At 52.8% G+C, this 11917-nt stretch overlaps 1 protein-coding gene across 1 annotated transcript in view; it reads right to left on the bottom strand.

Annotated features, from left to right (window-relative positions):
• Positions 1–216: 216 nt before the first annotated feature.
• OPRD1 (opioid receptor delta 1) overlaps positions 217–11917 on the bottom strand; it is a 53429-nt gene continuing 41728 nt past the window's right edge. The window contains exons 2-3 of the mRNA XM_030805658.1: positions 4825–5174; positions 217–1481 (exon numbers count right to left, since the gene is read on the bottom strand). Coding sequence (XP_030661518.1) covers positions 940–1481; positions 4825–5174 — 892 coding nt within the window. The 3' untranslated portion in view covers positions 217–939. The remainder of the gene's footprint in view (positions 1482–4824; positions 5175–11917) is intronic.

Raw genomic sequence — 11917 nt, 5'->3', positions numbered from 1 at the left:
GGAGTTTGGTGATATCACCATAGCTCACTGCAGCTTCAAACTCCTGGGATCAAGCGATCCTCTCACCTTCCAAGGAGCTAGGCCTGCAGGTGCGCACCCTCATGCCTGGCTAATTTTGTATTTTTTGTAGAGACAGGGTCTCCCATGTTGCCCAGACTAGTCTCGAACTCCTGGGCTCATGTCCATCCACCCACCTCGGCCTCCCAAAGTGCTGGGATTACAGGCTTGAGCCACCACGCCTGGCCCCTCAGTCTTTTATATTCTATTTATAAAGGTGTCAAGCCGGACCTGGACCTCGGCGAGCCTTGCCCCTTGCTAGAACTCAGGGCTGGGACTGTATCCTGTATCTGAAGTTGAGGCCACAGGCCCTTTGCACAGGCCCTCTATCTGGTGACCAACTCTTTAGCTGTAGCCACATCCAGCTGTCCTGTCTCTGGGTCTCCCCTCACAGGAGGCTCCTCCCTACCACACAGAGGCCCAGTCTTGCAGCTCAGTTTTCAAGCAACTGTCCCCACCACTGCCCTTCCTGGGTGCTAGGCCCGGACCCCCAACTCCGGCTCCAAGTTAGAAACCGAAGCTGTCTCAGGGTTGAAGCCCCGCCTTCCTGGAGATCCCCTGTTTAAGGACTCAGGTCTGGAGCCACAGGTCCCGCTCCTCCCCTGGAGTCACTGGCTTTCCCACCCCACCTAGAGTCGTGAACGGGGCACCCAGCCCAGAGGCACTGCGCCACTGATCTGTCCTCTGCCTCGCCCCAAAGCAGAGGCCCGCCCCGTGCCCATCTAGCGGCCCGGTCCCGTCTCCGAAACAGAGGCCCCATCTGGGGGTCCCAAACCTCCGACCTTCTACTGCCCCATTCCCCGTCACGGCTCGCGCCTCCCACTGGGACGCATGTGGCCGCCGGGTCACAGGGAGGGGCGCGCTGGGGGCCGGATGGTCTGGTCAGGCGGCGGCGCCACCGCCGGGACCATCGGACGGGGTGCAGGCGGTGACCCGCTCCCGGGCCGTGGCTTCGCGGGCGCGGCTGAAGCTGCCGGGGTCCGGGCGGCCGCAGGGCTTGCGGCAGAGCTGGCGGAAGCAGCGCTTGAAGTTCTCGTCGAGGAAGGCGTAGAGCACGGGGTTGAGGCTGCTATTGGCGTAGCCCAGCGCGATGCACAGGTGCAGCGCGGCCACCACCAGCGGGTCGCGCCGGTCGATGTCCACCAGCATCCAGACGATGACGAAGATGTGGATGGGCGCCCAACACACCACGAAGGCGCCCACCACCACCAGCACCATGCGCGTGATGCGCCGCAGGCTGCGGTCCTTCTCCTTGGAGCCCGACAGCAGGCGCACACTGCGCAGGCGCAGCAGCATGAGGCCGTAGCACACGGTGATGATGAGGATGGGCACCACGAAGGCGAAGAGGAACACGCAGATCTTGGTCACCGTGTCCCAGTACCAGCTGGGGCTGGGGAACTGGAGCATGCACACCACTGCCCCGTCTGGGCCGCGGAAACAAGGAAAGACAGACGGGGTGAGGGGCCTGTGTGCCTAAGGGGCCCCCACCTGCTTGCCCACCCTTCCAAGGCTCGGGCAAGTCCCACCACCTCCTCCCAGACTTTGTTCAAGGGGATTCTTCTGTCTGGAGTGTCCTCCTCGGCTTCTGTACTTGGTGAACTCTTAGTCATCCTTAAAGACCTAGCAGGACTGGCCCTCATCGGGGAGATCCCCTGTGTTCTCTTCTGGCCCCTTTATCAGCCTTTGTGTCCATGGGTGGCGGTAATGAAATCGTTTAGCTCAGCCCACTGAATGCCAGTCATTGCAGTAACTCAAAACACGTTGACCCATTTCCAAACTAGCTCCACTGGGGACAGGACTGCTAAGACAGACCACATGAGTTAGGAGCAGGACTCAGGCCCTACTACATAGTGTAAGGAAATTACTAAACCTCTTGGAGCTTCAGTGGAGTGGGGCTAATGACAGTACCCACATCTCCAGGATTGTCGTGAGGATTAAACAGGCTAAGGCAGCCAGGTGCGGTGGTTCATGCCTGTAATCCCAGCACTTTGGGAGGCCGAGGCGAGCAGATCATGAGGTCAGGAAATCGAGACCATCCTGGCTAACACGGTGAAACCCCATCTCTACAGGAGAATGGTGTGAACCCAGGAGGTGGAGCTTGCAGTGAGCCGAGATTGCGCCACTGGACTCCAGCCTGGGTGACAGAGCGAGACTCTGTCTCGAAAAAAAAAAAAAAAAAAGGCTAAGGTACCTAAAGCATTTAGCATAGTGGGGTTCAAGCTCTTGGTGTACCCACAGGGAAGAGGGGCATATATGTGGGGGAGTCCAGGACTCAAGGATAGGGTCAGCCTCCCCAGAGAGAAGCAGGTCTCAGCTTAATCACAAGAACCTCCTGGCCAGGCATGGGGCTCATGCCTGTAATCCCGGCACTTTGGGAGGCTGAGGCAGATGGACTGCTTGAGTCCAGGAGCTGGAGACCAGCCTGGGCAACATGGCGAAACCCCATCTCTACAAAAAAAACAAACATTAGCTGGGTATGGTGGTGCATATCTGCAGTCCCAGCTACTTGGGGAGCTGAGGTGGGAGGATCGCTTGAGCCCTGAAGGTTGAGGCTGCAGTAAGCTGGGATAGTGCCGCTGCACTCCAGCCTGGGTGACAGAGCGAGACCCTGTCTCATAACAACAAAAACAAAACAAAACTTCCTTCCTTCTGGGAGGAAAGCAGACTTCAGCTTAACTCAAGAACTTCCTTCTTGAGATAGGAAGGGTGCCTAGGATGAAATGAGCTCCCCATTCCTGGAGTGTGGGCTTGGGCTGAATGAACACCTTAGGGGGTGTTGTGGGATTCCGATACAGCCTTGAGGCTGCTCCAGGGGACTCCCGGGATCTCTTGGAATGCTAGGATTTAAGAAGCCACACAACGGACTTGAAGCTAAGAAGTGAGAAGGGGCTGGGGATCCACAGACAGAGTGGGTCCACAGGTCATCAGGCTGGCAGGACCCCTAGAAATAACTGAATCCAAGACCTTCATTGTATAGGAACCGGAACAGCACCTGTTTAAGGTCACACAGCCAGTGGCCCACAGGTTCAATAAGTGCTGATGGCACACACTGGGAAAGTGTGTGTGTGAGGGATGTGGAGTGAGGAGGCCCATCTGGTCCAGCCCCAGCAGGGATGCAGTTAATGGCCCATAAGCTGAAGGCTGACAGTGAGGAATGGGGCTCTGCTGCTGAGTCAAGACCAATGGCTCACAGGCTGTAAAAGGGCACCACGGGCTCTGCCCTTGCGAGGGTCAAAGGCAACCAAGAAGCTTGTTCTCTCCCACCCACAGCATCAACCCTCTGCAAACTTCCACCCAAGGGTCTAGAAGGAGTAACAGACCTGGGTGCAGGAACCCTAGGTTGCAGGCCAAATTCCACAAAATGCCTGGCTGTGTGATCCTAAGTAAACCACCTGACCTCTCTGATTCTGTTGCCCTACAGTCAAATGGAGGTAGGACTCCCTCCCTTGTCTATCACAGGCTTAATCATTTAATAGCTGCTACTCATTGGGCCTTGGCGATGAGCCAGGACTTGTCCTAAGTATTCAACACATATTATCTCTTTTAACCTTCTCAACATCTCATGATATAGTGTGACTCACAGAGGTTAATTAGTTACTGTGTCTGTGGTGCCCTTCTAAACAGTATTTCTCACTTCCTTGCATTAAGGTGGGGCCATGTGACCAGCTGTCACTAGGAAGAAATGGGCCATAAAATTTTTTTTTTTTTTTTAGACAAGTCTCATTCTGTCGCCCAGGCTGGAGTGCAGTGGCACGATCTCAGCTCACTGCAACTTCCGCCTCCCAGGTTCAAGTGATTCTCCTGCCTCAGCCTCCCAAGTAGCTGGGACCACAGGCGCCCGCCACCACGCCTGGCTGATTTTTGTATTTTTAGTAAAGATAGGGTTTCAAACAGGTTGGTCTGGAACTCCTGACCTCAATGATTCACCCGCCTTGGCCTCCCAAAATGCTGGGATTACAGGCGTGAGCCACTGCACCCAGCCAACATTTAAAGTGGCTGTGCTTTCTCCCCACTCCCTCTCCATATTCATCTGCCGGCCAGATGCCAGCAGTAGAAGATTCAGAAACCATCGACAGGGGCCTGGGTGCCTGAATGACTGTGCTCCTCCTCCTCACACTGGATTGTGATGGGAGTGAGAGAGAAACCTCTACTGTGTTAAGCCCCTGAGCTTTGGAGAATGTTATTGCAGCTCCCCTAATACAGGCAGTTACTATGATAATTACCATTTTAGCTCCTATTTGTCATTCCCTGCAGGCCATTCTCTAGGCTTTGCTTTGCTCATCCAGGCCAACGGTTTTCAAATTAGGATGAAAGGGAGTTTAAAATGGGACCACAGATCTTGCAGCCTCCACTGCTCACTGGTCAGTGACACCCTCACCTCACTGGATATCCATCCATCTCTCTACAGATCAGTCATCCACACATCCCTGGCCAGCCACCTACATGTACATAACCAGCCATCCATAATCCCCTTCATAAATTCATACACTCCCTTTGGCCAGCAACCCATATGACCACTGATCAGTCATTCATCTTCACAGTAGTCAACCATCCGCATGCCCCACTGGCCAGCTATTCCCATTCCCATTGGTTGACCTTCTACACTCCCACTGGCCAGCCACCACACCATCACTATCTTGATCAGAATGCAACTTCTGCTGGTGAGCCACCTACACTCACCCTGGTAAGTGCCCTGCAAGCCCACAAAGGCCCATGTACTGCCTCCTGTGGTCAGTGGTCTGTGCCACTGTGCACTCACTCACTCACCCCGGGGACGGGTCACAGCCATGACCATGATGGGCACGCCAACGCCTGAGGCCAGGACCCAGATACAGATGTTGATCAGCTTGGCCTTGGCAGGCGTGCGGAAGTCCAGGGCCTTGACAGGGTGGCAGACAGCGATGTAGCGATCAACACTCATCATGGTGAGCGTGAAGATGCTGGTGAACATATTGTAGTAGTCGATGGAGAGCACAGCCTTGCACAGCAGCTCGCCGAAGGGCCACGTCTCCATCAGGTACTTGGCACTCTGGAAAGGCAGCGTGCTGGTGGCCAGCGCATCGGCCAAGGCCAGGTTGAAGATGTAGATGTTGGTGGCCGTCTTCATCTTAGTGTACCTTAGAAGGAAATGCATGTGTAATTAATCCCATTTCACAGATTTCAGTTTCACATGAAACTCAGGGAAGGGAAGTAGCTTTCCTAAGGTCATGCAAAAGGTCAGGGGAGGGTGGGCACGGTGGCTCACGCCTGTAATCCCAGCAATTTTGGAGGCCAAGGCAGGTGGATCACCTGAGGTCAAGAGTTCAAGACCATCTTGGCTAACATGATGAAACCCCATCTCTACTAAAAACACAAACATTAGCTGGGTGTGTGGTGGGTGCCTGTAATTCCAGCTACTCGGGAGGCTGAGGCAGGAGAATTGCTTGAACCTGGGAGGTGGAGGTTGCAGTGAGCCGAGATCGTGCCATTGCACTTCAGCCTGAGCGATAAAAGCGAAACTCTATCAAAAAAAAAAAAAAAAAAGGGTCAGGGGCAAAGGTGGGACTAGAACCCTGCACTATCTGATTTGGCATCGCTCCTTTCCCCTACAACAGAAGCAAAGGAATTTCTCTCATTGTGAATAACTTTGGCAGAAGGTGTTTTAAGAAAAATCCTAGGCCGCGCATGGTTTCTCACACCTGTAATCCTGGCACTTTGGGAGGCTGAGGCAGGCGGATCATGAGGTCAAGAGATTGAGACCATCCTGACCAACCAACATGGTGAAACCCCGTCTCTACAAAAAATACAAAAATTAGCTGGGCGTAGTGGTGCACGCCTGTTGTCCCAGCTACTCAAGAGGCTGAGGCAAGAGAACCGCTTGAACCCGGGAGGCAGAGGTTGCAGTGAACCGAGATCGTGCCATTGCACTCCAGCCTGGGCAACAGAGCTAGACTCCGTCTCAAAAAAAAAAAAAAAAAAGAAAAGAAAAATCCTAAGCCAGGTGCAGTGGCTCACGCCTGTAATCCCAGCACTTTGGGAGGCCAAGGCAGGTGGATCGCTTGAGCCTAGGAGTTCAAAACCACCCTGGGCAACACAGTGAAACCCCATCTCTACAAATAATAATAATAATAATAATACAAAAATTAGCCAGGCATGGTGGTGCGTGCCTATAGTCCCATCACTCGGGAGACTGAGGTGGGAGGGTCGCTTGAGCCCAGGAGGCAGAGGTTGCAGCGAGCCAAGATCGTACCACTGTACTCCAGAGTGGCTGACAGAGCAGACACTGTCTCAAAAATAAATAAGTAAAGAAAAGAAAAGAAAAAGAAAAATACTTATCTTCTACACGGTACTAAGCAGTATGTTTAAAAATAAAACTGGGCTCCAGCAGAAAGCAAATCAGGGTTCTAATCCTGCCTCTACTACTTATTAGCTGAGTGACTCTGAGTTAGAAACTTGAACTCTCTAAGGCTCTGCATCCATAACTGTAAAAAGAGGGGTGATGTTTGTAGCAACCTCTTAGGATGGCTGTGAAAATTTAATAAGCTAACACAGCACTTAGCCCCAAGCCTGATGCATGGAGAGCACTCTGGACACAATCGCTGTTCTTTTCCTTCACAGGTGAAGAATGGAGCTGGGGGCTAGACCAGAGTGACTTGATTCTCTAGCTCCTGGCACTGACCTGGCCTTTGGGGAGTATGATTGGTCAACTCTGAGGAAGGGACACTGTCTAGTAGATTGGCTGGGGCCTGAGGCCCCCTGGGTGTCCTCGGTGGTAGACCAGAGCCCCCAGTCCTTCCTGTGGCTCCATCCAGGCCTCCTCATTCCCATGCAACTGGACTCACCTCTCTGCAGAAGCCACAGTGCATCCCTCTTCCCATCCACAGTGGTGTGGGGAAGCAGAGCAGGTGACAGGGTCACATATCCAACCCAGGGCATGAGCCCAGGGGTCCAGGCCAGATGTCTGCAGCCAAACTCTGCACTGAGCACTCCCAGCATCCCTCCATGTTCTCTGCCCTGCACAGCTATCTACACTACGGTTGGCCCCTTATTTGACCAACATTTACAGCCATGGCCCCTTCTGCACCAGGGCCTGGGCGGGGCACCAGGTAGCCTGGGGGAGACTGCATACACTGAGCCAGACCTTCCCAAATGCAGTGTCACCACCACAGCAACACACAGGCACCCCGAGACAGGGCTATATGACACTGCTCTCATGCCTCTGGAGTGATCTGAGATACCCAGAGGAGGGTTACATGAGTGACTCCTGGAATTCCAGGGCAGGAAGAGAGACACATTGAGGGGAAGTGATTTTATTAAAGTGTGGCCTGAGGGCTCGCTTCAGAATTACTGGAAGAGCCTGGAAGAAATGCAGGGTCCTGAACTGCAGCTCGGATCTGAGCAATCTTCATTTCTGGAACTGGGGCCTGGGAATCTTCATCTTTAAGAAGCACATCCTCACCCCAAGTGATTCTTTTCTTTTTTTTTCCTTTTCTTTTTTGAGACAGAGTCTTGCTCTGTCGCCCAGGCTGGAGTGCAGGGGCACAATCTCTGCTCACTGCAAGCTCCGCCTCCCAGGTTCACACCATTCTCCCGCCTCAGCACCCCCAGCAGCTGGGACTATAGGTGCCCGGCACCACGCCCGGCTAATTTTTTATATTTTTAGTAGAGACGGGGTTTCACCGTGTTAGCCAGGATGGTCTCGATCTCCTGACCTCGTGATCCGCCCGCCTCGGCCTCCCAAAGTGCTGGGATTACAGGCATGAGCCACCGCCCCTGGCCCCCAGGTGATTCTTATAAACTCAAAAGTTTGAGAATTACTATGTAGCCTAAAGCCTCCATTTGGGAGAGACCGGGAGATTGAAGCCCAGAGAGGCAGCGTGACTCACCCAAGGTCACGCAGCAACAGTGGCGGAGCCAAGGCGAGAACTGAGACCTCCTGACTCCCGCGCTCCCTCCTTCCACCACCCCAAGGGTGGTCCCATCCTGTGTGCCTCCAATTCCTTTAGAATCTCTCTGATCCCATGCCCAGCCCTGGACACCCAGGATGAGGCACTCAGTGTTTTTGAATGATGGAATAAACTCGCATCAGCTAAGGCTGTTCCTGCATGAAGTGACTGGTATTTTTGGTTGAAAAGAAATTGACTCACTCATTGTCCTCCAGGGCAGCATCTGTCCTACTCCCTCCCAAAGAGCTGTCATTTGCTCTGGGGCTGGAGAAGGAAAAAGTTTTGCTCAGAGACAGCAGAATTGCAAGTCTCAGGAAGTGTCTTCAGTGGGGTGTGGGATCACAGCTGTGTGGGAGGCGGTCTCAACCCCACAGCTGACTCGTCTAATTTCTCTGCTCTTACGCAGAACAATTAGAGGCTGTTCTTTGCCTGCTATTTTGATTTGTGAAGGATCCTTCCATTCCCAGAGGGGGCTGGGATGCTGGGAAGTGGGTGATGAAGCTACTGTATTGGTCCAAGCGGGCTGAGCGGCCCAGCGCTGATTGCCTGCCAGGGAGGGCTCCGGGCTCCTCTCCTCACGGCCCCCCTCTCTCCCCTCCACCCACAGCCACGCCCCGTCCTTCTGGCTGCCTTGGACTCCCTTCTCCAGTCCCAAGACAAATCATGCCACTCCCCTGCTCTCAATCCCCCAGTGACTTCCCAAAATTCTCTCTGTTCTGCAAGCTGCCCCGACTACCTCTGGGATCTCCGTTCCCAGCATGTTCCCCTCCACTGATGTGCCCCTGCCACACAGTGGCCTCTTTGATGTTCCCTGGACATGTCAAGCCCGCTCCCACCTCCCCACTTCGGGGCCTCTGGACTTGCTCTTGCCTCTGCCTGGAACCCCGGTCCCCCCATATTTTGCACGGCTTGCTCCATCACTTAATTCAGGACTCTATTCAAATGTCACTCCTCAGAGAGGCCCTCCCTGACCACTCTATCTAAAGTACCATCCTCCCCACCAACTCTCTCTAGTTCCTTCAGCAGCTTCATTTTTCATTACAGCACAAACCACTTCCTGACTTACATTCATCTTCTTTTCTGCCCACTTGGGTCTCTCGCCCATGTAAGTTCCCTGAAGCCAGAAGACTGTCCATTTTGTTTCCTGCTGTATCCTTGGGCCTACCAGCAGTGCCTGGCAAAAAAGCAGGCTCTCAGCCAGGTGCAGTGGCTCACGCCTGTAATCCCAGCACTTTGGGAGGCTGAGGTGGGCGGATCACGAGGTCAGGAGTTCGAGACCAGCCTAACATGGTGAAACCCTGTCTCTACTAAAAATACAAAAATTAGCCGGGCGTAGTGGCATGCTCCTGTAATCCCAGCTATTTAGGAGACTGAGACAGAAAAATTGCTTGCACCCAGGAGGCGGAGGTTGCAGTGAGCCTAGATCATGCCACTGCACCCCAGCCTGGGTGACAGGGCGAGACTCCGTCTCAAAAAAAAAAAAAAGGCAGGCTCTCAGGAGACATCTGTGATGTGGATGTCTGAGTCCAACTTCACCAGCTCGCACGGGGACACTGCAGCAGCCTCCCTCTCCCACAATTCATCACCCCTGTAAGTTGGCGGCTCACTCTAAAAGGCAGATTTGGCCAGGCATGGTGGCTCACGCCTGTAATCCTAACACTTTGGGAGGCTGAGGTCGAGGACTGCTTGAGCCCAGGAGTTTGAGACCAGACTGGGCAACACAGCAAGACACTGTCTCTTAAAAAAAAAACTAGCTGGGCATGGTGGAGTGTGCCTATAGATCCAGCTACTCAGGAGGCAGAGGAAGGAGGGTCACTTGATCCTGGGAGTTGGAGGCTGCAGTGAGCTCTGATAATGCCACTGCACTCCAGTCTGGGGAACAGAGCAACATCCCATGTCTAAAAACAAACAGCTCCCTAGACCGGCTCTCCATCTGGATAGCCTCCTTTCCCACAGTGCCGTCCCGGGTCTGGCCACATCTGTAGTTCCTCACATGTTCTGTGTAGCACGCCCTCCCTCCCGAGACAGCCACTAACATGACTTGGTGGGGATCCTTCCAAATTACATATATGTATATAGCTTTTTAGAAAATTTTATTTCTGGCCGGATGTGGTGGCTCATGCCTGTAATCCCAGCACTTTGAGAGGCTGAGGCAGGCAGATCGTTTGAGCTCAGGAGTTGAAGACCAGCCTGGACAACATGGAAAAACCCTATCTCTACAAAAAATGCAAAAATTAGCCAGGCGTGATGGTGAGCACCATAATCCCAGCTACTCAGGAGGCTAAGGCAGGAGAATCACTTGAACCCGGGAGGCAGAAGCTGCAGTGAGATCACGCCACTGCACTCCAGCCTGGGCGACCGGGTGAAACCCTATCTCAAAAAAAAAAAAAGAAAATCTTATTTCTGCCAATGTAACACAATTACATAGTGTAAAAAGTCGTGCAGGACAATAATGAGAATAGCTGCCCCTCTACCCATCCTTGCTCACTTATTCCTCTGTCCTGTTCCCCAGAGGCAACCGCTTTGAATGTTTTTAGCTATTCTTTTTTTTTTTTTTTTTTGAGACGGAGTCTCGCTCTGTCGCCCAGGCTGGAGAGCAGTGGCGCAATCTCGGCTCACTGCAAGCTCCGCCTCCCGGGTTCACGCCATTCTCCTGCCTCAGCCTCTCCGAGTAGCTGGGACTACAGGCGCCCGCCACCACGCCCGGCTAATTTTTTGTATTTTTAGTAGAGACGGGGTTTCACCGTGGTCTCGATCTCCTGACCTCGTGATCCGCCCGCCTCGGCCTCCCAAAGTGCTGGGATTACAAGCGTGAGCCACCGCGCCCGGCTTAGCTATTCTTATAGTGATTATCTCCACAATTCTAAAGAATATGCTTTCGTGTCTATTTCTTGATTCATCCATTTTAGACAGTACTTGTTGAAGCGTGGATTTGGTTAAGCAAGGCTATGCCTAAATACCCAAATCCCAGTGGTTTAACAAAAGAAAGGTTTATCTCTCACAGAGTCCATTCAGTGTTTCCAGGACAACTAAATTCCAAGAGGCAATTCCAGGCTGCTTTACTCCTGTGGCCCTGCTATCTTAACCCAAGGCCCCGTTGATCACCAGAGAGGGAGAAGAGGCAGCTGCAGGATCATCTAAGCTTTAGTTCGGCGGTGACACATCACTTCCACCTGAAGCTGACTAGCCAAAAGTAGTCATGTGGCCATGCCCAACTGTAAGGGGTTGAGAAATAGTCTTCTATGTGACTCAAAGCAGGGAGAAGCAGATATTAGTGAACACTTATAATATTCCTCACAACACCCTATTACAGTAGATGAGGGCTAACTCATCACATCACCCAACTGTTCCTCTCTCCATCCTCCCAACATAGTTGTTTGTTTGTTTCTAAGAGATGGGGTCTTGGCTGGGCGCGCTGGCTCACGTCTGTAATCCCAGCACTTTGGGAGGCCAAGGTGGGTAGATCACCTGAGGCCAGGAGTTTGAGACCAGCCTGGCCAACATAGTGAAACCCCTTCTCTACTAAAAATACAAAAAATTAGCTGGGCATGGTGGTGGGCACCTGTAGTTCCAGCAACTCGGGAGGCTGAGGCAGGAGAATTGCTTGCACCCAGGGAGGCAGAGGTTGTAGTGAGCCAAGACCATCCCATTGCACTCCAGCCTGGGCAATAAGAGCAAAACTCCATCTCAAAAAAAAAAAGAAAAGAAAAGAAAAAAAAAAAAAAAGAAAGAAAACCTTAAGAGATAGGGTCGTGCTGTGTTGTCCAGGCTGGAGTGCAAGGGCTATTCACAACTATAGTGCACTACGGCCTCCATCTCCTGGGCTCAAACGATTCTCTGGCCTCAGACTCCTGAGTAGCTGGGACTATAGGTGCACACCACCATGTCTGGCTCCAATATAGTTTTATCACCATTTTTAGCTAACTCAATATTTA

The sequence above is a fragment of the Nomascus leucogenys genome, chromosome 24, assembly GCF_006542625.1.
Source record: "Nomascus leucogenys isolate Asia chromosome 24, Asia_NLE_v1, whole genome shotgun sequence".
In the NCBI taxonomy this organism is placed as follows: domain Eukaryota; kingdom Metazoa; phylum Chordata; class Mammalia; order Primates; family Hylobatidae; genus Nomascus; species Nomascus leucogenys.
Note: the sequence above shows the minus strand (reverse complement) of the source record. Positions and strands in the feature narration are given on the sequence as shown.